This window comes from Macaca nemestrina, chromosome 8, assembly GCF_043159975.1.
Source record: "Macaca nemestrina isolate mMacNem1 chromosome 8, mMacNem.hap1, whole genome shotgun sequence".
NCBI classification, from domain to species: domain Eukaryota; kingdom Metazoa; phylum Chordata; class Mammalia; order Primates; family Cercopithecidae; genus Macaca; species Macaca nemestrina.
In genome coordinates this window covers 91,627,293-91,652,552 of record NC_092132.1, presented here as the reverse complement: position 1 = coordinate 91,652,552, position 25,260 = coordinate 91,627,293, and the positions used below count along the sequence as shown (strand labels likewise).

General features: G+C 41.4%; 1 protein-coding gene across 2 annotated transcripts in view; it reads right to left on the bottom strand.

The window, feature by feature from the left end:
* Positions 1-3,571: 3,571 nt before the first annotated feature.
* The window catches only part of LOC105482300 (ATPase H+ transporting V1 subunit H), a 121,012-nt gene continuing 99,323 nt past the window's right edge, over positions 3,572-25,260 (bottom strand). For both annotated transcript variants that reach the window (XM_011742328.2, XM_011742329.3), the window contains one exon: positions 3,572-3,926. In XM_011742328.2, coding sequence (XP_011740630.1) covers positions 3,866-3,926 — 61 coding nt within the window. In that variant the 3' untranslated portion in view covers positions 3,572-3,865. The remainder of the gene's footprint in view (positions 3,927-25,260) is intronic.

Here is a 25,260-nt window from a genome sequence, read left to right as displayed (position 1 = left end):
GCCTCCTTGCTACTCATTTTCTATGTGTCTTCTCTCTCCCATGTTCTTCTCCTGCACTCTTGTGGGTTAATCAAGCATTTTTTGTATTCAATTTTATCTCCACCAATGGCTCTTTAGCTAGCTATACCTTGTAATTTCAGTTTGTTTATTGTTTCAGTGGTTGCTCTAGGGAATTAAATACGTATCCTTAACTCATCACAGTCTACTTCATATTCCTGTTATATCACTTCCTATCTGATGTAATCAGCTGTCTTACAAGAGCAGAAGTTCGTTGCCTCACCATGCAACCTTTGTGCTATTGTTTCAAATATTTTATTTCTACATGTTAACAAACTTTATTATTTGGTGTTCTTTGTAGATAGGTTCTTTCAACCAACTTCCTGGATACATTTTTTCTTCCTTTGTAAAGGGAAAAAGACACAGGTCTACATAGTACTGAAAGATAAAAGCATCTCAGACTAGTATTCCTTCAATCATGGAAGTGTCTCTTCCACTTTTATCCTATTTTTAGAAGAGTAATCAACACTCTAAGAACTAAAAGAGAAGGGAACTCGTGTCAGATTTGCATACAATGTGGAAGGAATTTAAAATTATTTATAGCTCCTTTTTCTTTCCAACTGACTTTTTCATTGGAAATTTGTTCAGAAAGTTAAAGGCACATCTCTTAACCAGAACAGAACATTTTGTACAGCAAAACAAGAGAGAAATTTCAAACTAAAAAGAGATTTCATCACAAGGTTCGTATTTGGGAAGTCACTTTGCCACCTACCAACTTTGAGTGGTTTCAAAATTTAGTCTAAAATATTCTTATTTTCAAAGGCAAAGAATGAGAACAGAGAGCTTTTAATTTTCGGATAAATCAAAAGCATCAAAATTTGGATCTGTGCTTTCCAAGATTTAAGAGCTAGAGGTTAGAAATTATTTAAATTTTAATTATATGAAAATTAACACCAATTACTTTGATGCAACTGGAGACATTCTGTAAATTTAATATTTGTGCCTGGCTAGGAACGATGTGTGGGAATGAGCTTCACCTGCCAACAGGAGGTGCATCTTTTTAAAAATTAGAGTCAACAAGACCCAAAGTAAGAATTTTCCAAGAAATTAAGATATAATTTCATTCTCCCTTTAATGAGAATGTCTATACGCTTCTCAAAATCTAGAAATCAGAAGTTTTCTTTTTAAAAATTACGATGTATGCCTGCTCAGATTGGATATTTTAGCAATTGGTTTATTTAGTTTGGTTTCTGGAAAACTTTGTATAACCTATTATGCCGTCAACAAAAAATCCAATAAAGCAATACCTCAACTCTACATTTTTTTTCCCCAATATTTTTTTAGTGACATTATTCCTGACAAATTGAGAACAGAGGGTCAATGAGACACAACAGGATTTTAAGACAGAAAGGGGAGAGATTGCCTCCTATTGGAAAAGGCATTCAACACTTAAATTAGGGTTTTATCTATCTCTGAGATGAGCAACATTCAAGAACTTAGAAACCTCCCTCATACACCAGGTTGCAAAAAAGAGACATGTAGGTAACAGATTCAAACCCAGTTGAAGAGCATGGATTTTTAACTCAACTGACAAAAAAAAAGGGGGAGTGGGGTGGGGGGACGGGTCGGAGACTGACCACAAAAAGAAATGTACTCCACCAGCATCTGGATGGTCACACCCAGGTCCCAAGACTGCCAGTCTCCAAGTTTGTTGTTTAGTCCCTGCAAAAGCCTCACATGGTCACCACAAAGTGTCACCCACAGTTCCATGATTCATAGCAGTTTTATTCCACTAACCATGGCTGGCCTAAAATGCCCGGTCTTTGTCTAGATTAGGTAAGGACTTATGAAACCAAGGAAAATGTCAAAATAAGTACAGAGAAAATGAAATTCAACAATCCTATACTGATTACATTGTGTAAATGGTGTTTATATCTAGGTGTAATAACACATTTTGTAATAACTGGGCTCTTTGTTCAGGCTGTTTTAAAGATGCTTAAAAATGCTTGAGTATTTTTACTACCTGTATCCCTAGGTAGAGTTACCTGTATTTGACTCGTGAGCAATTTCTAAGATTTGGTTTGTCATATTTATAAGTCTGCTCCATTAGGTGTTTGCAGTTTAATTGAACATGTAGGTGGTATTATAGTTTAAGGAGGGTTTAAGCATTGAATGTTAATCAAAAACATTGATAAGCAAAGGAAAAATGAAAGTGACTGCTTTCATAATTACTATATGCTCTATAAGTTGAGTGTAAAAGTTTAAGGCAGAAAAAAGGTACCTCGAAGGAATTAATTTTAATATACAAGATAATAATTAAAGCATGATTACATGGGAGTATTGCTTCCCATGGACAAAAGCACTTCTTAGGAACAAAAGCACTAATACTTTCTACAAGAGTGATTTGTCACTGATTTCTACTTTACAACTACAGGGCTGTGCAAAATGAAACTAAAATCAGAAACTATGACACCAAACAATCAATGCATTCTTATGAAATTCAGAAGATGGCCGTGTCTCTGGTTACTAGGACTTCTAGAAATTGAGTGCCTTAAAATCCTAAAGATTTTACAGACCATTAATATATTAACATGAAAACTGATCTTCTGCTAATGCAGTGTCTGTAATTACTATGAGAAAAGCTCTATTTAATGATTTTCCACGTTTCGAAAAGTGAACTACATATAAGCAATGTTTAAACTTTTAGTAAAAGAAAAAATTAGTTTGATCAGACTACCTCTTTTCTGGCAAACATGAACCCCTTTAAGGAAAATCGAGTCACATGAACCCACTGACTAGTTTATCCATAATTTTAACTAATTTCTCCCACAGGATTTCTATGTTGAAAATGAAACAATCTTTGATTCTTAAACAGGAGATGGATTCTATGAGTGGCTTTCTATAGGAGAAAAAACTTACTAGAATAAATGTTTTATTAGCTTTAGCACATCTACTCAATATTCATAGAACTGCTAGGAATAAAAAGTGAAAATAACATGAAAATGAATGAAAAATGAGACTCAGAGAGATCAGCTGATGGGGTTAAAAAAACAAAAGCCTCAGAGGAGGCCTGCATGCCACATATGTACCGCTAAAGGGATATGGTTCTATAAACAAAAGGGGAGAGAATAAAGTATCTATTGGCAATGCTTAAACCAAAATGTAATAAGACAAAACAAACTTCAGGCACTAAAAACCAAGGATAAAAGTATTGAAAATAAATCTAACACGAAAACTTTTCACTGAACTCCAAAAGGAAGTCTTTTGAACCACAGTATCATGTTAAAAACTAAGATTTTAAAGCTATGCTACCACTAAGGAATAGTTGCAGACTGTGTGTGTGTGTGTGTGTGTGTGTGTGTGTGTGTGTGTGTGTGTGTGTGTGTGTAGATACATAGATGATATACAGATGAACAGAGAGCTGGATAGAGACATAGATCGATAGAGATTGATAGGTCGATAGATTTTTAAAATTTATTTGCCATTCACTACTTTGCAACAATTCTCCCAATTTGGTTTGAAAAGAGACAACAGGTGACTTTTGTTTAAAGTCCAAGTAAAGAGAGAGGCCGTGTTTGGAGTGAGAATCCTTTAATAACTATATTTATTTCCAGAGAACAATAAATACAGAAATTGCAAGCAGTATATGTAACAGTAATATCTTCTTTAAATATAGAATCACCTACTTTTATACAACTTAACAGGCAAACATGTTTTGTCGTTGTTGTTGTTTGGAAATTAGCATTGGGAAAAGCTACATAACAGAGGAAATTCCAAGTAAAATCAAACAGTGTTCACTCTTAACTCTAAACACAGTGCTCCCACTACTGGTTCTGCATCGAGGCGGAGGGGAAGGCCAGAGGCAGGCTCAGCTTCGGGCGGCAGCGGTCTGGGGCTGCTCGGATTGGAGCTGCTTGCCAAGGTATTCCCTAAAAAATAAGAATGAAATGAGGAGAATGAGAATTTCAATAGCAAAGAATCACTTCCAAAATTGAAACACACTATGCACTGTCATACATACTTACTTTAACATCCAAAAATAATAAAGTCCTACAAAATTAAACTTTTCCAAATTTCAAAAGTACTTGTACTGTATGACTTCTACTTCATGTATCATACACAAGTTATGACGACAAACTAGTCATTCTTGTATTTTTATGAATAACTTGTAAAGTTATTACAATTACACAAACAGGTGATTACAAGGAAGTATAGTTACTTCCTGGGGAAAGACTACTTTCCTGTTCAGATAAAGGGGTCTTGTTTACTGCTACTGCCACTGCTGCAATCTAAGAAGTTCAAAATCGCCTCAATTACGATTCTGAATGACCTCATAAATGAAAAACAAATGTCCTGCTGTTAGAGAATATGTGTATCTTCACCCTGGGATGACACAAGAGTACATGAAAATAAATCACCAAAAGTAGCATTGGGAGTCCCCACACTAACAAGAGCTACTGGTCTGGGGCACTCACTCTGCCCCAGCACAATCTAAAGCCCGCACAGAGACGGTCAGGCCAGAGCCACAGAACAATTCCGGGAGCTGAGCAGCAACACTCACTCCACAGGTAGAGCAACTGGGGCTCAGAGCAGTGGTCCCCAATCCTTTTAGAGCACTCACCTTCAGAAAATAAGCATGCGCCCACAGTATGTGCACGCTTGGCTCTAAAGTACACACAGACACCACTGTGAATTCCACAACAGAAAACAATCTTGTCCCTATTTTCCTTTGAGGCACTTGCCCAAACTTTTGTTTTAGAACCAATTAGGAAGAAAAAGAGGCTTTTCAAGAAAAAACTATTTAAAAGTTTTCCTCTTACAAAAAAGCATGAGTTTGGAATAGAGACGTGGGTTTACATTCCAGTTCCATAACCTCCCAGGTATTCTCATGGGGGCTCTAGGAGGCGCTGGGTGTGGAGGCCCTGGCTGGGCTGCAAGCAGCAGGTGCACTGTCGATGACATCCTCTCTTGCCTATCGTCTATCAACTGTGTGAGCGTTGCCAAGAAACCACCTTTGGGGGCCACCGATGTCCACAGGTAAATGTGACTCCGCCTCTCTCCACAGTGGTCCAGAAGAAGGCAAGCATTTCGCCTGCGCTGCTCTCCCCCTGCTACTGCAGCCTAGGCCAAAGCTGCAAAGATTTTAAGACAGAAAAGACAGAAACACTGGGAATGCAGATGAGAAGGAAATGTCACGCAGTGGCGGAGCAGCAGGGAGGAGGAACTGGTGGCCCAAAGCATGTGAAGTGCTGCGCCCCCGCCCCAACCCAAAGGCTGCTCACTTTCTAATACCGTGAGACTGAATGAAGCGTCCCAGGACATGAAAGTGGGTTATGATCTTTTCCATCCCTCAAGGAAAGTTCTTATAACTTGACTCATTAATTTTGGATGTCATATTAAAGTGTTTAATATTCTTGTGCTACCAGGAACTGCGCTGACACAATTTAGACAATGGGATCTTATTTCCAACCAGAAGTTAAGTAAATAGTCATGTCTACTTCATGCAAAGGCTGAAAGGGCAGACATCCTATTACCTTGGTTAGACAGGAAAAACAAGAGTTTACAGCCACTATCTATGCTGCTACTCTGAGAATGCCTGCAACTTGGGAGCATTTGTGGTCACACAGATTTGTTTTCTTGGTGGTGGAGGTAATAATATTTATGGCAGATTTCCAGATCTTATATTTTTCCTGCATATATGTGAGAAATCAAGCCTGAAGTTAGATATGCTTCATTTTAGAGAAGTCTTCAAATATTTCAATTTTAGACTATTTAGTGTGGAGCCTTATAAAGCATTTTAAAAGTGTACTCAAAGACACTGTGCCACTCTTCAATGACAGTAAGACATGGTTCTCTCCCTAAAGGACTGATGTCAAGGACCAAGTTCTAAATGTAAGTTTTCAAAAACGACTAGTAAGAATGCACGACAAAGCCTCCAGGAGCTCAGGCAGGGAACTGGTAAGTTACCACAAAGGGTCCTGTGCATCTGGTCACAGACAGGTTCCCAGCCTGCTCCATCCCTTCCAGAGGCATGAGGGTAGTTCATTCCTCATATCACACTTCGCTAATACTTAGGAGACAACAAGTGGTGAAGATAATTATTTCTTCACAAAAGAAACACTCTTGTAGGGCCAAAGTAGGACAGTAAAACCCGGCACAGGTGGGCTGTTCCAGCAGAGAATGAAAAGACACACATGCAGTCACGGCTTCCACCCCACCATCTTCCACTCGTTTTTTGTCTTCCTGGTCAAAGATATACATTACAGGTAACATCCTCTCCTACACAATTTTTTTTTTTTTTTTTTTTTTTTGAGACAGGGTTTTTCTCCGTTGCCCAAGCTGGAGTGCAGTGGTGAGATCACAGTTCACTGCAGCCTTGACCTCCTGGGTTCAAGCCATCCTCCCACCCTAGCCTCTTGAGTAGCTGGGACTACAGGTGCTCACCACCATGCCTGGCTAATTTTTTTATTCTTGTAGAGACAGGGTTTTGGCATGTTGCCCAGGCTGGACGCTAACTCCTGAGTTTATGCGTGCCTCAGCCCCTAAAAGTGCTGGAGTTACGGGTGTGAGCCATCACACCCAGCCAGGCTTTCACTCTCGTTTTTTCATACATACAAGGTAGCCCAGAGGCATCCCCTTCTTCCTGACCTAAGTATGTGACACATAGAAAAATCAGCACCTCCTTTCTTCTGCCTAGTTCAGGGTTTATGTAATTTGGATTTGGGGGAAGAGCAAGGACTCATATAGATGAAAAAGGGTCCAACTAAGAACTTGCACATCAGCGGCCCCAGGTGGAACTCTGTGAGCCTGGCTTGAGTGTTTTAGGTCAAAATGCCAAAAGCCCAGCAAGAGAAGAGCCCAGACAGGATTCATGGAAAGAATCATCCAATTTCCTCCTCAAGCTTTCCTGAAATTGCTGTTTGTTATGGCATGTGGGGTGTCAGATGGCTTGCTAACATACCAGGAGGAACTGAACCGTGGCTCTACTGAAAAGGGTATTAAAAACACCTAACCTATACGAACTTTGGGGAAAATCTACTCCTTTGAACTTGGCTTTTATTTATTTTATTTTATTTTTTGAAACTGAGTCTCACTTTATTGCCCAGGCTGGAGTGCAAAAGGAAAAACTAGTATAGATTTTACCTCAGGGGATAATAATGTATCTAGAACAAAGGATGCAAGGAGATCTTTTGTCAATTAATCTTGGTATTGAGTCAGCCTTTCTCTCTATACATGAAGATCAATACAATAAAATTTCACCTTATAATTCAGTCAAAAGGTGCCTGACTTGTACAAGCAATCCATAGGAATGTGACATTAAATCTTTGCCTCTGCTACCTAAGATGCAAAATTTGTGAGGTGCAATATTTTTCTTCTCTTTAACTTCATCCACACCTGAAATCTCCTGAGATCTCAACATCTCTGCAACTGAAAAAAGGGCAGTCTGAAAACCTACTCCCCTTTTTAAAAGCCCAAGTACATAAACAGCTCACAAAAGAGATCATACTGCTGCAATAGAGTTTACATCTGATGAAGAAACCCTGAAAAACTGACTTCCACTTCCCACAAGGCACCACTGAGGCGGTGGAGAATTGACGGGGGCATTCTGAAGGCGACTAACTATCTAGGTTCTATTCTGTTAGGAGCTAGGGCACCAGGAAGCACTTACTTAGCTATAGTAACTCTTCAAACAACAGGAAGACCATTACCCATTCTAATCAAATGCCTCACAGTCACAGTATATTTAGTTGCTTAAAGACTCAAACATTACAGATGTTTCTTTCTTTAAAACTGTAATTGAAGACACTATAATAGTATTTCAACATACTAACTTTACCTACATAACTTGAAACACATGGTAACTTCAGCTGCGTAATTTAGTGACAGGAAAAAAGTGATTTTTCTACTGAGAAATATATTAATCAATGAAAACTACTAAGTCTCTTTTATTTTCCTTTATTGGCCTTGCCTGCCCACAAAGTCAAGTAGAAAACCCATTGTTAGCAGCATTTTTGTACTGTTTACTCTGGTCTTCCTTTGGTATGTAAATTTTTCATAACTAAAACCATAATGTTCTTGGAATTCTACAGCCTACTTCTTTCAGTAGGTGTGTCATAATGATCATTAAAACTACATCTGAGTCATAATTACATGTTTCTTACTCTTTACTTATCCTGTTTTGGAAAACAAGTTGGTATAAGATAAATTAACAAACTATTCTTTTCTAAATATATAATTTATCTTAGAAAATATAAACTTTATAGTTGTTTATAATACAGATTTATATTTGGTAAAGGGCAAAAATAAATCATCAATAATTTTATATAGCTCTGCTTTCTTTAATGCTAACTCACTATAGTTTAGTTATAAATTCAGCGATTCCTCTGGCTTTTATCATCATTTTGAACACAAAGCAAACTTTGTTTTATGAACTGGAAAAAAAAAAACAAATTTTGTTTTATGAAAAAAACAAATTTTGTTTATAGGAAAACTGCAGTGCCCTCTCTCATCTGTATATAATTTACAAAAACATTTAAATTCCAAGAGTAAGTACTATATAGTCCAACTCTTTCTACAGTATTTTGATCTCAGCCTAGGAAAAACAGTATTTAACATCACAACAGGTACCATTTTTTAGTGCCTGCTAGTGACTAAGCACTGCACTAGCTGCTTGACAAACATTTTCTTATGTACTCTTCACAAGAAGACCCATAAAGGTACAGAAGAGCCCCATTTATGGATATGTAACTCGAGTTTAGCAATGATAACTAACATGTTGTAACGTTAGGACAACTAGATTAGTGGGGAGTGTATTGGTACCAAGTCTGATTTCAAAATTCACAGTTTTAACAACTAATAGTACAACCTCATGGTACATTATTCTTCCTCTCACTGGCTGGAGATACATTATTGTACAGCTGTGAGAATAAAAAAGATAAAGAACATCACAGTGCAAATCCTCAATTTATTTTCTCAAACATATTTTCATGATCACTAGACACTTCCCTTTCTCACAGCATCTAAATTCAAAGACTAATAGGTTAGCAGTCTCCCTAAAGAGGTGATCCATGAAATTAAAAAGGAAAAAAAAAGAGATCAGTGATTCTAAAAGTCTATTCTAGAGTCTATTTATAGGAGTTGTAGTTCTAAGAAACAAAAATGTACATTTTAAAAGAAATTGCATTAAAGAGTGTATTCTAAAAGCAATTTATGTAAAATTTGCAATAACAAAGTTATTTTTCCTACAGGAATTCCACTAATCAAATCTTTTTATTTTTCTTTTTAATAAGCTGTAAAATCGAAATGCCACTAAACAAAGCCTGTGTTTCTTTATTTCTGGCTATGCTCCAGAGTTGTCCTCTTCCCCTGCTGCCACCAGCTCTGTCACAGATAGGCAGTATCTTCCGTGTTTCATTGCTTTTCCAATGTGTGGTTATGATGGGCAGGCAACGCACTGAGTCACTCAAAGAAATGGAATTGGCAGCAAACACTCCTTTACCTTTTAAATGCTGGTTCCTGACCATCAAGTACTTATAACCAAAAGCAACCTGCACAACACAGGGCACACCCCTAGCCAACTGCACTGCATACAAATCCAGTTATACAATGTGCAGTGTGGGAGAAATGCCTGTGCAGTTACGAGAGCTTCTAATAAGAATATTTATTTTCTATTTATTACGAAGATAGCATGTAAGCCAAGTCCACATTTAAGACTTATTGCAGATTTCTTTTTCTTGAATTATATTTAGGAAGACTGAGAGCATATGAGAGTGGAGATGGTGTCCCATTTATCATCTTCCAGTTTTCAGATCAGTCCCTGGTATAAACTAAGAGATCGATGACTGTTGATAGTTGAAGAGTCCTCCAGGAGAGTTAGACCCGGAAAAGGACGTATCTTTCTCCTAAAGGAAAATGTGCTGCAACACTGTAGAGCCAGTCTTCAGCAGTTAAACCTACCAACTACTCCACAATCTAACTGCAGAATTGCTCAAACAAAATTTAAAAGTTATTTTTAATTAGAATCTGCATATAACATAAGAAAGCTCAACTAAATCCACAGTAACGAAATATTTTAGAAAATTAGTTCAATGTTTTAATGATATGTAGTAGAAAATGAATTAAATCAGCTTTATAATTATACTTGAAGGATCTCCTAGCCTACAAAATTATTCTTTAGAGAATCCATTTTCCCACAAGATATGCAAAAACTAAAATAAACCAAAACACGTGGGCCAGATGTTTCTTCAATATGAATTAAATCACCTGAAATGAGTCTCAGAGCTATTTAAAGAATAAAGCAGATTATACAACTTTGGCACACTACATAGAAGGTGACAGAGGTTTTTGATTTGTGTGTGTGATTTTGTTTGGTAACTAAGAATGTCAAGGATAAACCTGGGAAGTCGCTGGTCGCCTCCCCTCGGATTTCTCCTCTACATCCAACTGGTATCCAGGTCTCACAGATCCTCTCTCCTCCATACACTGAATCTCTCCCACCCTCCTCACCCCTGATCCCGCCTCTCACCATGGCTGGATTGGATCTGCAGCCTCTATACTGGTCTTTGCCCTCTAGTCTTTTACAATCGAAAATCCAGTACCCTCCCCACAACCACTATCTCTAAAGTGGCCTTGCTAAAATGACACAGTTATTTTACCTCTCGCTGGTTTTCTACAGCCTTCAGGAAAGAACTCAGAACATCAAAGCAGAGATGGTTTATCGTGATGTGGCCACTTTGCATGTCTCCTACTTTATTTTGGCTTCATAACAGACTCCAGCTGTCTGGTAATTCCCCAGCTGGGTGAGGCTCTCCCTACCAGGATGTGTTTGCATGCACAGCTCTCTCCCCTGCTTCTTCCTTCTGTTCACAGTTCCCATCTCCTCTCTGCCCAGAACCCTCCTGGGCCTAAGCCTGCTCTCCATGTGGTCACGCGGCTGTGCGTCCTTCCCATGGGGTCACAACACAGCATGCGCTTGCTGCCTCACCGTGGGATGAACCATCGATCTCTCTAGCTTTCCCCAAAATGGTAAACAGAAAATTTAGACATGTTGAAATTTGCAAATCCAATATAAACTTTATAAGGAGGTGATGAATGGACCTACTATCACCAACCCTCTCTGTCAAAAACCAGTTTTTAAATTAAATTAAATCTCATTTAAATGTGATCTACAATTTATTATTTTCTAAGTAAGCTAATAAAAGTAGTATAACTACTTCGGTTGTTTTAATTTCTTAAACATTTCAAACATTAAAACAAAAATTCTTGGCAATGCCTATGCCATCAGAATTACCAAATATTAACTTTCAAAAACCTACAAACAACGGATTACAAGACTTTTCTCAAACTCTGAAAGGAAGAGGGACGTTAAAAGGTCCAGAAACCCAAGCACAACCACAGCATTCTAAATTATCTGCCAGTGGAAGTAGGTCATATGGCCCCCCAAAATCTAAGAATTAAAATCAAAGCAATTATTTATAATTTAGTACAGACGAGTACAGATTTATAACTCTTGGGGAGAAGATCGCTAATGTTCCCCAATATCCTTTTTCTCTCCTTCCTCAGTAACATAACCCTTTCATCTTAGTAGGCCACATAGCCTATCAGAGGAAAGATTTCATTTCCCAGTTCCTTTGCAGCTACACATGGCCAGAAGACTGAGTAATGGCCAATACAGTATAAGATGGAAGTGTTGAAGGACAACTTCCAGGAGCCTCCCCACAGCCTGGAAGATCCCCCCCGCTCCCTGGCTTCCTGCCACCCCGACAGCCAAGAGGACCAGGCCACGCCCAAGGGATGGTAGTGCACTGAGCTGAAGGAGGCTGGATCTCTGCGCATTGTCTAGTTCTGGTCTGCCCAGCCCACCCCTGGATGTAAGATAACAACAAATCTCTCTCTTATTTAAGTCATGGTATTTGGGGTTTCTGTTACATCATTAGATGAACCTATCCTTCCGATTACTGTTCTCTTGAACAAAAATAACTATCCTTGAGACATAACCTTGGCTGGAAAAACAACAACAACAACAACAGCACCTATACTAGATATACACTGGCTTTAGTGCAAGTATATGTGACTAGATCAGTCAACCTGGCATTTAAAATATATTAGGTAACAGCTTACCTACAAACTTAAATAAATCTAGACATATGACAATAGAACCAATATTTTTTTCTCCAAATATTGGAATTCTGAAACTTTCTGCCATGGTTTGAGTATCTGTCCCCTTCAAAACCCATGTTGAAATTTAATCCCCAATGTGGCAGTATTGAAAGGAGGGGCCTTAAAGAGGCGACTGGGTCATGAGAGCTCTGCCCTCATGAGCAGATTAATCCATTCATGAATTAATAGATGAACGACTTTTCATGAGAGTGGGACTGTGGCTTTATAAGAAGAGGCTTGGCACGGTGGTTCACGCTTGTAATTCCAGCACTATGGGAGGCCAAGGCGGGTGAATCACGAGGTCAGGAGATCGAGACCATCCTGGCTAACACGGTGAAACCCCGTCTCTACTAAAAATACAAAAAAAAGAAAAAAAAGAGGAAGAGAGACCTAGGCTAGCATGAGCGGACGCTTAAGCCCCTGGCCATGTGATGCCTGTGCCACCTCGGGACTCTGCAGAGTCCTCACCAATAAGAAGGCCCTCAACAGACGCAGCCCCTCAACCCTGACTTCGCAAACTCTATAACTGTAAGAAATAAATTCCATTTCTTCAGATATTACCCAGTTTCAGGTATTCTATTACAAGCATCAGAAACTGGAGAAAGGCACTTTGCTCAGTGGTTTGTCTGAGCATGCAGCAGTCTTGACACCATTTCCACCTGACAGTTCATCTGTCATCTAGGTTGCCCCGTCTAATTCCCTTACACAGCGATGGGCAGAAAGGCAGACTGTGATATCGGGCCAGAACCAACAAAATCAAGTGTAACAACATATGACAGAGAAAATCTTGAGTACCCAAAAGGAGAGTCAGCAAGGTTAAAATACATTAGGACCATATAATACTATCTTCTACCCCAACTGGGAGACCAGCACAATTTAAACAAAGAGAAGGAAGAAAGGAGAGAGAGACAGACAAAAACAACTGGGAGAAAAATGCCAGAGTATGATGACTTGCTTGTATGTTCTCCTTTATGAAGAGCTCTAAGTTTCAAACTGCATGTTAATGATGTTCCTAAAAGCATAATATATGAACAATTTGGTCTGAAGGGCACTGACCATTGACAAGAAATCATTTAGTGGGAAAAATTAGGCAAAATTTTTAATCAGGAAAATGTAAAATAAATCAAAATTCTGTTTTAAACATTTTAGATCACAATTTATACTCAAAACTATCCAAAGATTATTCCATTAAAAAACATTAATACAAGCCACTCTAATAGTCCCCTATTCTTTGAAAAAGTTGTTACTCTTTCCAGTGCTATGCTGCAAATAAAAACACTTTCAACAACAGTAAATAATCTGTTGTACAGACACCCCTATACATTTACTTTTATATTTAATAATCAACCTTGATTATATACCCATACTTTATATTTGCTCTCATTTAACATGACATAATAGCAAAATAATTTCTAACAATTTTTTCCAAATTGGAAGCTTTTTTCTCTTAAAGCTTCAGATTAAAAATTTATTTCAGGAAACTAACTGGTCCTTAGCTGCCACAATATAAAAAGACTATTCTTATCTAGTAACAATTTTTTTAAGTATATAATATTTTAAATCTAAGGTACTTCACATTTTTTATCTTGACAGAGATTTCAACAAGGTTTCAACAAGATTAAAGTAAATCATGCCTATCAAATTCTGAATAGATACTATTCTACCCCGCTACCCAGAGGAACTTCAGAACATTATCTGAAGAACAGAGATTCAAACAACAAATATATTCTATCACCGCCAAGTTAGTTCTGTATATTTGAAACCCTAAGGCATAAAAAAGGAAAGGATCTCTAAACAGGAGAACATCTACCCATCTACTGTAGAGATGTGTAAAGATTCAAAAGATAACATCCTTCGTTAGTGCCTCCTTAGTGCCTCAATAATCCGAATTCTCTTCCCTCCCATTATCTGAAATAGGACTGCCTTCCTCCGCTCCCTCCTGCTATCTGTGGCACACAAGATCATGGAGAAAGACCAGGGAATCCTCTGACCATGTTTAAAGAATGGCTCTGCTTCCTCCCCACTATCTAGCCCCACTTCTACTTGCAAATCACTAGTTTGGACCATAACAAGTTAAATCTTTAGCTATGAGGAAAACATTTATTCAGCATGAATTAGACACCTCACCCCACCCCTGAATTAGCAATTCCTTTCAATAAATATGTATTTGCTAAGTCAGTCAATCTGAGCTAGTCTGGACAGATGTTTTGGTCTCACTAGCAGGAGGAGTATCGGCAGGAAAGTTTTCTACATTTTTAATGGTAGACAGTCCCACCTGGTTACTTTCCCTAAGTAACCATCCCATCCTGGCTCTTCGGGGTCTTGCCTCCATCAATTACCTGGCCCAGGTGGCCAATGGCCTTCTCGCTGCCACACCCATTGCATACTTTTCAGTCCTCCCTTCCTCGTCCTCTCAGCTTATTTTACACTGCTCACCACTACTCTATCCTTCCTGAAATATACTTGTTTTCCTTTCCTTCCCTAACAGCACATGTTCCTGGTTTTCACCTAATTTTCCAGCCAGTTCTCCTTAGAGTTAAGCAGTTAAGGTCTTAACTGCTACCATCCCACCCTCCCTGGGTAAAATCTACTCCTTTTCTGTCAGCCCATTCCAAGTTTTGTCAGAGTCCATGGCAGCAGGTGGTTCTTAGCCTTTCTTGGATCACACAGCTCTTTGAGACTCCTGTGGAAAGCATGGACTCTTCCCCTACTGCGTACAATTTCAGGGAGTTAATCCAAAACCTCCCCAGTGAAGACCCCCTGTTCTACACACCCTTTTTCAGGTAATCTCATCCCCTTCCACGACTTCCACTCTCACTCGACTGATTACTTTAAATCTCTCAATCTAGCTTATATGTCTTACTCCTGAACTCTAAACCTACATTTCCAGCTTTTGAATTTCTCCTCGGCTAGAACGCAGAAACATCAAATTCAATGTGTCTAAAAAATGAACTCCTCAGTGCCACCACAATCCTGTTCCTCCGTCTACATTCCTGTGTGAGTCAATGGAAAACATCCAGCTGCAGGTCGGAAGCCAGACTGCCAGTCTTGATGTGACTCATTCGCCACCAGCTCCATGCAATCATTAAGCCCTGTCACTTCCATATTTTTAATAACTAAAAAAACTGGTCTTTCCTCTGTCTTTGCTGTCACCATCATTACCTAGGGAACACCTGCCTCATCTCTAGAGTGATCTAAGAGTTCCCACCTGGTTTTCTTGCCTCTAAACTTGCCACGCAGCAGGAAGGGTGATGTCAAACACAAGCCTTCTCACAGTAGCCCCCTTGTTCAGTCCTCTGATTGCTTCCATTATTCCGGGAAAATGTCCACACTCCTGAACGTGACAAGGAAGGCTCCCCTACCTCGGCAGCCACATCTCTCCCAACTCGCCCCTTCAGCCTCCGTCCTCAGCCTCACAGGGGCCAAGAGCCACTCGGCATGGGTGCCTACTGAACCCCAGGAATGGGGCACATGCAGACTGATCTGTGCTGAGTGTGAAGCACTTGCCAGATTTTTCAGACTCAGTGTGAAAAAAATGGAAAATGTCTCATTAGAAAATTCTACACCGATTACTCGTTGAAATAATGTAGATATAGTGGGTGAAATAAAACATTATTAAAATTAACTTCACTTTTTTTTAACTTTTAAAAATATGGCTACTTGAAATTTTTGCATTTCTCCTGTGTCGCTTGCATTAAATTTCACTGGGCCGTGCTCCTCTAGGCAACAGAACTCCATGCAGATCCCCTGCTTTGTCCCTTCTGGCAATGCCATCCACTCGACAGTATTTGTTAGGTGCTACCCTGAGGTGGGCACCAAATGTGAGCCAAGAGAAGGCCAGCAAAGCACGAAGCCCCGCCCTCCCCCTCGCCATCACATGGGTCAGCCCTGCTTAGGGCCTCAGCACAGGCCGCTTGCCTCCAGGAAGACAGTCCTGACTTCACCAGAACCAAGATAAACGCTTCACTCATCTTTCCCCAATGAACAAATAAATAATTAATACAATTAGTCTTGTGGTTCCAGTTCTGCTCTTGGCTGATGACTGACAGCTGGAGATTTGAGGGCAGAGGCTGAAAACCTTTGGGCCAGAGCAGCTGCCCTCCTCAAACCTCCCCACACCAAACATAAGAGATTAGCACCACATGATTTTTTTGGTCAGCCCAGTTTTTTTTCTTTTTTTTTAAGTTATACTTTTTGTCTTTAAAATTAGGACAACCAGACCAGAAAAAAATAAGTTGGTATTTTGGAAGAGAAGAAGAAGAAAATATGAAAAGTTCACTGTGCACTGGTTACCAACTTGGCTGAATTTGGAGAAACAGAACAGCCACATATAAGAGGCTATATGAAGCCGATTTATTACTTACAGATAGGCAGCAAGGGACAACAGAGGCCTGGGATCCATGGCAAGCCAGTCCCCAAAACGTGCAAGAAAGCAGCCCAGGGCAGATGAAGTCTCATCTGTGCATGCCTCACTTGCAAGGCAGCTGAAGGACCCCAGGAAGTAGCCCACCCTGAGTTTTACACCCTGGGGGCCACGTGATGTGTTGGGCTAATGTGCTGAAGCTCACCCTGTTGCGGGGAGGAAGGGAGTATGGAACGGAGCCCAGGCTATTCCAGGCTGTCCTTCCCTATCTGAGGATATTACATTCCCAGCATATCTAGTTATTCTTGTAAGCTGCAAGTGAGAAAGGAGACAGAATTGGGTCTGTCCAAGGCCACCAGAAGAACTGCCCTGCAGACAGGGCAGAAAGTCCAGCCGCAGCTCTGTGGAAGTCCTTCAGCCGCAGCTCTGTGGAAGTCCTTCAAAGTCCTCTGAGGAATGGGCCTCACGCACTGTACTAGTCAGGTCATCCTCCCACTCTGGCTTCACTCAGCAGGTAAAGGGGAGACAACCAGCCAATGAACAGGCCAGGCAGGAAGCAAGGGAGCTTCCCGCACCCAGGAAATTGGAAGGACATATCCAAACCATGCCAGCTGGATGTGGAAAGCTGAGCTAGAATGTCATGATGACACAGCTCAGCCTGCACCTCTCGAGCAATCATGACAGTCTTGGGCAGGAAAAGCAGTCTACAGAGAAGAAGTGAGCAGCCTGGCTATGAATGTGAGAAACCACGTGAGAATGGGAGGTGGAAAACACTGCTGCCTGCCTCACTTCCCGCCAACTTTCTGGTCCCCAGTTTCAGTGGACTGTGTGACTTCACTTCACTTAGATTCTGTGAGCCACCTGATATCCTTGCCACATGTCTCCTTATATTTAAGCTAACTCGGGTAGATATTTGTTTCTTGTAAACAAACTATTCTTGGAGAAGAACAAGAAAAACATGTTTAGACTTAGTTTAACTAAGGTATTCTCACTAGCAGAATCAATTACATTCCTGTTTTGTTCTGATGGATCTTCTAGTGGCTACCTTGTTTCTATCATTTACATTATTTCTTAAAGTATACCTTCTTGAGTTTATTAAAATATTGCAAAGTTTTTTTAGATTATCATTTAACAATCAATTTTACCAAAACCATGAGTCTGAGTAACCACAATATCACAATATATTGCATCAATGGACCTCAGTTACATAAGAGAATAAATATCCTACTTCTGAGGAGATCCGTGCCCACGTATTCACGGCTGCAGGGCCATAACGTCTGCCACTTACTCTCAAGCAGCTCAGAAAGAGAAAGAGAACACACACAAATGCAGCATAATGTCAAAGCTGGTGACTACAGATGAAAGCAGCTTTTCAGTAGTTAAAATTCTTTCCAATTAAAAAACTCAAAAACAAAGACTCATGAAAACATTTTTTCTTTCCATACTTCCCTTTTCCACCTCAACCAGGAGGACAAAAGTGCCATACTGGGGGGAGGGGAGCAGCAGGGTAAAGGACTCTGGTTTTTGTTTTTGTTTTTGTTTTTTTTTGAGATGGAGTCTCACTCTGTTGCCCACGGTGGAGTGCACTGGCATGACCTCGGCTCACTGCAAGCTCCGCCTCCACTCTCCTGCCTCAGCCTCCTGAGTAGCTGGGAGTACAGGCGCCTGCCACTAAGCCCAGCTAATTTTTTTTGTATTTTTAGTAGAGATGGGGTTTCACCGTTTTAGCCAGGATGATCTCGATCTCCTAACCTTGTGAATCGCCCGCTTCGGCCTCCCAAAGTGCTGGGATTACAGGAAAGAGCCACTGCGCCCGGCCGACTCTGGCTCTTTCATGATTTTGTTGGGCTCTGGACTCACCGATATCCACAGTCCACATGACATGAGAAAGATAAACCTCTTACTTAGTAAAATAAAATCCAAAAAGAAGTAAAATTGACATTCAGGTGACTGTAATTTTATTAAGCCTTCACGTGACTTCAAAGGATGCCTTCTGATGTTAATTCCACTACTGCTAGAATCCAAGTTCCACTTCTGACAACACTGTTGTGACTCTCTACACACAGCATGCTCACAGGGCGCCTCTGCCTGAAGTCCTCCTGGTACCCCAGCCACATCTCCACCAACTCACTCCTTAACCCTTAACACCTCTAGCACTGCCTGCTCCCGCCTGTTCCCAAGCTCCTGTGACACCTACATACACTTCTGTCACAGCTCTCATGATAAGGAAAGAGACCACCTCTCTTATTGTCTCATACCTCAGGAAAGAAAGAGGAAGTAAAAGCTAAAGAAAGGCAAAAATGAGATCAATAGTCAGACAGCCCGGTGCCACACCCCAGGTTTGGTAGTTAAAAATCAACTCCTGATCTAACCGCTTGTATTAGCTATAGATTCCAGGCATTGTGTAAGGAAGCACTGTGAAACTTTCTATTCTGTTCTGTCTTGATTACTGATGCATGCAGCCCCAGCCACGTACCCCATGCTTGCTCAATCGATCATGACCCTTTCACAATGGACCCCCTTAGAGCTGTAAGCCCTTAAAAGGGGCAGGCATTTCTCTCCCAGGGAACTCAGTTTTGGGACACAAGTCTGCCGATGCTCCCGGCCAAATAAAGCCACTTCCTTCTTTAACCTGGTGTCTGAGGGGTTTTGTCTGCGGCTCGTCCTGCTACACTTCTTGGTTCCCTGACCAGGAAGTGAGGTAATTAACAGATGGTCGAGGCAGCCCCTTACGTGGCTTAGGCCTGCCCTCTGGAGCATCCCTGTGGGGACTCCAGCCAGCTTGAGCGACGCGGATCCTGAGAGTGCTCCCAGGTAGGCATTTGCCCCGGTGGAATACCTCATCAGAGCGGTGCACGGCAGGCCCCTGCGGAGGATCAACGCAATGGTTGAACACTGGGAAGGAACTGGTGCTTGGAGTCGGACATCTGGAATACAGTAAGACGGTCTTAGGAACTTGCCGACTCCATTTGAGTGGAAGCATGGCCTGATCCCCCACGGCGTGCCTTTATTGGCACTTTGGTTTTGGTTTTGATTTTGACTTGGCTTGAATTGCTTGATGAACAGGCGTGCCTTTATCGACACTTTGGCTTTGGTTTTAATTTTGATTTAGTGTGAATTAGACAAGTGAGTGACCTTTCACCCTTTCCTTCTCTTGTAGTGTGAGAGTTGTTTTGTCTCAAAAAAAAAAAAAAAAAAAAAAAAAGTTACTCTCAAAGTAAGCCCACTCCGCTAGGAACTGTGTTAAAAAACATACATATATGAAAAAATAAGAAAAACAAAAAAAGTCATCGACACATCCAAAACTTACGCTATTAAAGTGCATGTTACAGAACCTTAAAAAACGTTTTGCAGGGAATTATAGAGTTAAGTTAACCCCCAACAGATTGAGAACTCTCTGTGAATGTAAATCAGAATTGCCCTCTTTTGGCGTTGGATGGCCAACCGAAAGAACTACAGACAGGGAACAACTGGCCATGTATTTCAGGTGGTGACAGGGGTTGGAGGTAGCCAGTGTACCCAGACCAAATTCCTTTATACTGATTCATAGTTAAATATAATATAGACAAAACCAGCATAGATCCAGCCCTGTTTAACGGCTTATTGCGAGAAAAAAAAAAAAAAAAAAAAAAAAGCCACAAGTACAAGAGCAGCTTCGCCAGCAGACACAGAGTTAAAAGAAGAAATCCCAGAAACAGCAAAAGAAACCAGTTTTGCAGGAGCCGCCAGAGGTAACAGAAATTCTTCCTCCATATGTCCCAGCCTACCCCTCCTTTACCGAGGCCAACAGCACCCCAGGAACCAGGTTTAGGAGCTAACACGCCCCACGTCTCACCTCGAAGGGGAGGATCAGAGCCTTGAGAGGCCAGGGAAGGAAGTCAAGATAGTCAAGCGGGCAGTCTCAAATCTGGCCTTGCTCAAGCTATGCAAATGCCCCTGAGGAAGCAGCGATATACTGGGGTAGACGAAGACAGGCATATGGTAGAAAGGTGTGCCTTTGTGTATCAACCCTTCACCTCTGCTGATCTCCTCAATTGAAAGAATACCCCATCTTATACTAAAAAGCCTCAAGCCTTAATTAATTTGCTTCAAACTATTATCCAGACCCATAACCCTACTTAGGCTGATTGCCACCAGTTGCTCATGTACTGAGGACAGCTGGTTCACCTGCCTGGACCTGAAGAGGACGCTTTCTTTAGCACCAGACTAGCTCCTGACAGCCAGAAACTGCTTGCTTTCCAGTGGGAAGATCCAGGGTCAGGTGTCACCACTCATACACTTGGACCTGGCTTCCCCAAAAGTTCAAGAACTCCCCTACTATCTTCGGGGAGACCCTGGCTCAAGACCTGCAAAAGTTTCCCGCCAGAGACCTAGCCTGTGTGTTGCTCCAGTGCGTCAGCGACCTCCTGCTGGGAGACGCCACGGCAGTCGGGTGTGCCAAAGGAACAGATGCCCTGCTCAGGCACCTGGAGGACTGTGCGTATAAGGTGTCCAAAAAAAATGCTCAGGTCTGCAGACAGCAGGTACACTACCTAAGATTTACTATCCAACAGGGGGAGCGCAGTCTAGGATCAGAAAGAACGCAGGTCATTTGCAACCTGCCGGAGCCTAAGATCGGAAGGCAGGTGAGAGAATTCTTAGGAGCTGTAGGGTTCTGCAGGTTATGGATCCCAAACTTTGCAGTACTGGCCAAACCTCTGTACCAAGTCACAAAGGGGGGTGACCAGGAACCTGTTGAATAGGGGTCTTAGCAGCAAGCCTTCCGTGAGTTAGAAGAAACTCATGCCAGCCCCAGCCCTGGGTCTGCCTGACCTGACAAAGCCATTTACACTGTATGTGTCAGAGAGAGAAAAAAATGGCAGTTGAGGTTTTGACTCAGACTGTGGGGCCCTGGCTGAGGCCGGTGGCCTACCTCTCCAAACAACTAGATGGGGTTTCTAAAGGTTGCCCCCCGTGTTTGAGGCCCTTAGCAGCAATTGCCCTGCTAACACAAAAAGCAGATAAACTGACTCTTGGGCAAAAGCTGAACATAAAAGCTCCCCAATGCTGTGGTGACTTTAATGAATACCAAAGGACATCATTGGCCGACGAATGCTAGACTAACCAAGTACCAAAGTTTGCTCTGTAAAAATCCCCACATAACCACTGAAGTTTGTAACACCCTGAACCCCACCACCTTGCTCTCGGTATCAGAGAGCCCTGTCGAGCTTAACTGTGTAGAGGTGCTAGACTCAGTTTACTCTAGCAGACCTGACCTCTGGGACCAGCCTTAGGCATCAGTGGACTGGGAGCTGTATGTGGACGGGAGCAGCTTCGTCAACCCACAAGGAGAAAAATGTGCGGGATACGCAGTGGTAACCCTGGATACTGTCACTGAAGCCCAATCACTGCCCCAGGGTATTTCAGCCCAAAAGGATGAACTCATTGCTTTAATTCAGGCTGTAGAATTAAGTGTAGGTAAGACTGTGAACATCTATGCTGACTCTCAGTATGCCTTCTTAACCCTCCAAGTACATGGGGCATTATACAAGGAAAAAGGCTTGTTAAACTCCGGAGGAAAAGACATATAACATCAGCAAGAAATCTTGCAACCACTAGAAGCAGTGTAGAGGCCCCAAAAGGTGGCAGTCATGCACTGCAGGGGACACCAGTGAGCTTCCACTAGAGTTGCTTTTGGGAACTCCCAGGCTGACTCAGAGGCTGGGACTCAGAGGAAAGCTGCATACCGGGTGTCAGTCACAGCCCCCCTTCTCCCTCAAGCACCTGACCTTGTATCTACTTATTCTAAAGAAAAAAAGGACTTTTTCCAGACAGGAGGACAAATAATAGAAGAAGGATAGATCCGGTTACCGGATAAAAAGATAGCTGTGCCACAACTGCTAGGAGCCACAGCTGTACTGGCTGTGCATGAGACCACCCACCTAGGTCAAGAGTCACTTAAAAAGTTGTTAGGCCGCTTATTCTACATCTCACATTTATCAGCCCTTGCCAAAACGGTGGCACAGCCATGTATTACCTGCCAGCAGCACAATGCGAGGCAAGGTCCAGCCATTCTGCCCAGCATACAAACTTATGGAACACCCCCTTTGAAGATCTCCAGGTGGGCTTCACAGAAATGCCAAAGTGTGGAGGTAACAAGTATTTACTAGTTCTTGTGTGTACCTACTCTGGGTGGGTGGCGGCTCATCCAACACAAACCGAAAAAGCTCGTAAAGTAACCCGTGTGCCTCTCCGAGATCTTATTCCTAGATATGGACCGCCCTTACGAATCGGCTCAGATAATGGGCCAGCGTTTGCAGCTGACTTGGTACAGAAAATAGCAAAGGTATTAAAGATCACATGAAAACTGCATGCCGCCTACCAGCCACAAAGTTCAGAAAAAGGTAAAAAGCATAAACTGGACACTCAAGCAGCTACTGAAGAAATATTGGCAGGAAATTCATTTAAAATCAGGTTTTTGCCTATGGTCGTCCTCCAAGTCAGGTGCACCCCCATCAAACAAACTAGGTATTTCCCCTATAAGATTTTGTTCAGTCAACCACCCCGCAAATCATAAGTCCCCAAAATTAAAGGTAATCTCCAGGAACTAGGGGAATTGACCTCAAAAAAAAGCAAATGCAGGCTTTAGGAATAGCCATACAAAGTGTTCATAATTAAGTACATAAAAATGCCTATAAGCCTGACACTCCTTTAAATCTGGTGACTCTGTTTAGGTTAAAAAGTAAAATCTAATTTCTCTAGGATCCATATAAGATAGGCCCTATATTGTAATCTTGTTCACTCCCACTGCTGTTAAAGTTGCAGGTGTTGTGTCTTGGATCCACCACAGTTGACTGACACCGGCAGTTCTGGACAAGTGAACCAGCCAGTAGGACTCAGATCATCCAACCAGGCTAATCCTAAGGTGAGACCAAGCTGCTGCGGAAGAAACAACAAGCCCTGCTCTAGTCACACACCAGAAGCTAACTAAGCACTGCCGAGTTTGAGGACTCGTCAAACAAGTAATGTAGTTAGACATCTTAGGACTAGTAGTATTCCTGTATACTGTTTTACTATTGTTCTGTCACTGTACTCAATCTTTTTCCCAGGTAAGGACCTCTTTTGTCCTTGCTAGCACCTATATAAAAGTGTCCCCACTGTACACATACTACTTAGTCAAAGAACTCAGACCCGTCTGGCCCAGCAGCATTTCCAAGTCTTTAAGTCATTCTTTAAGTATATAAACCAAAAGTTACCAGAGCCTCCTCCCTTAGCTAAAAACATTGCCAGCAGCCTAGGCATTTCCTCATGTTATGTTTGTGGAAAGACTAACATAGGAGACCAATGGCCTTAGGAAGCAAAAAAGTTAATGCCTCAAAATAACTTTACCCTGACTAACTCTTTCCCCAAACACACGCCCACAAGTTCAAATGTCTACCTCTTAAAAACGTCTATTATTAAAAGTCAAACCCCCAGCTACATGCTCAATTAAATCATACAGTTGCAGGCCGTCTTAGAAATAATCACTAATAAAACTGGCAGAGCTTTGACCATTTTAGCCTGGCAAGAAACCCAAATGAAAAATGCTGTCTATCAGAATAGACTGGCCCTAGACTATTTACTAGCAGCTGAAGGAGAAATGTGTGGAAAATTCAACCTAACCAATTGTTGTCTGCACATAGATGATCAAGGGCAAGAAGTTGAAAATATAGAGACATGACAAAGTTGGCACATGTGCCTGTACAGGTGTGGCATAGGTTTAATCCTAAGTCTTTATTTAAAAAATAGTTTCCAACTATAGGAGAATTTAAAACCCTCATTGTATGTGTATTGCTAGTAATAAGAACTGGCTTGCTGCTCCCCTGTGTATTACCCTTGCTCCTTCAAACAATAAAAAGTTTTGTTGCTACCTTAGTTCATCAGAAAACCTCGGCACAGATGTATTACATGAATCATTATCAATCTGTCTTGCAGGAAGACCTAAGTAGTGAAAATGAGAATGAGAACTCCCACTAATAAGTGAGATTCTCAAAGGGGGGAATAAAGAGGAGACCACTTCTCTTATTGTCTCATACCTCAGAAAAAGAAAGAGGAAGTAAAAGTTAAAGAAAGGCAAAAATGAAATCAATAGACAGCCCGGCACCACACCCCAGGCCTGGTTTTGTAGTTAAAAATCAACCCCTGACCTAACCACTTGTATTATCTATAGATTCCAGGCGTTGTATAAGGAAGCACTGTCAAACTTTCTGCTCTGTTCTGTTCTGTCTTGATAACTGATGCATGCAGCCCCAGGCACATACCCCATGCTTGCTCAATCGATCATGACCTTTCCACATGGACCCCTTAGAACTGTAAGCCCTTAAAAGGGCAGGCATTTCTCTCTTGGGGAGCTCAGTTTTCGGGACGCAAGTCTGCCGATGCTCCCGGCCGAATAAAGCCACTTCTTTCTTTAACCTGGTATCTGAGGGGTTTTGTTTGCAGCTCATCCTGCTACGACAGTGTACTGAAACTGTGTGCTATGCCTTTATTTTCTACTTCTTATTTCTCTACTTTAGCACAAATTGAATTTTCTAACAAGTATTCCTGTCCATAACTAAATTACAGACAATTACAGAGATAAAAGTAAACACTCTCATAACTCTCTTAACTGAGAAAAGAGCTGGATACAAATGGAACAGCATAGTGTTCAAACCAGACACTGAAATGTTTTCTCAGAATACATTTTTGGGATATTTAGCAAGGCAGGAAAAACTGTCATCCAA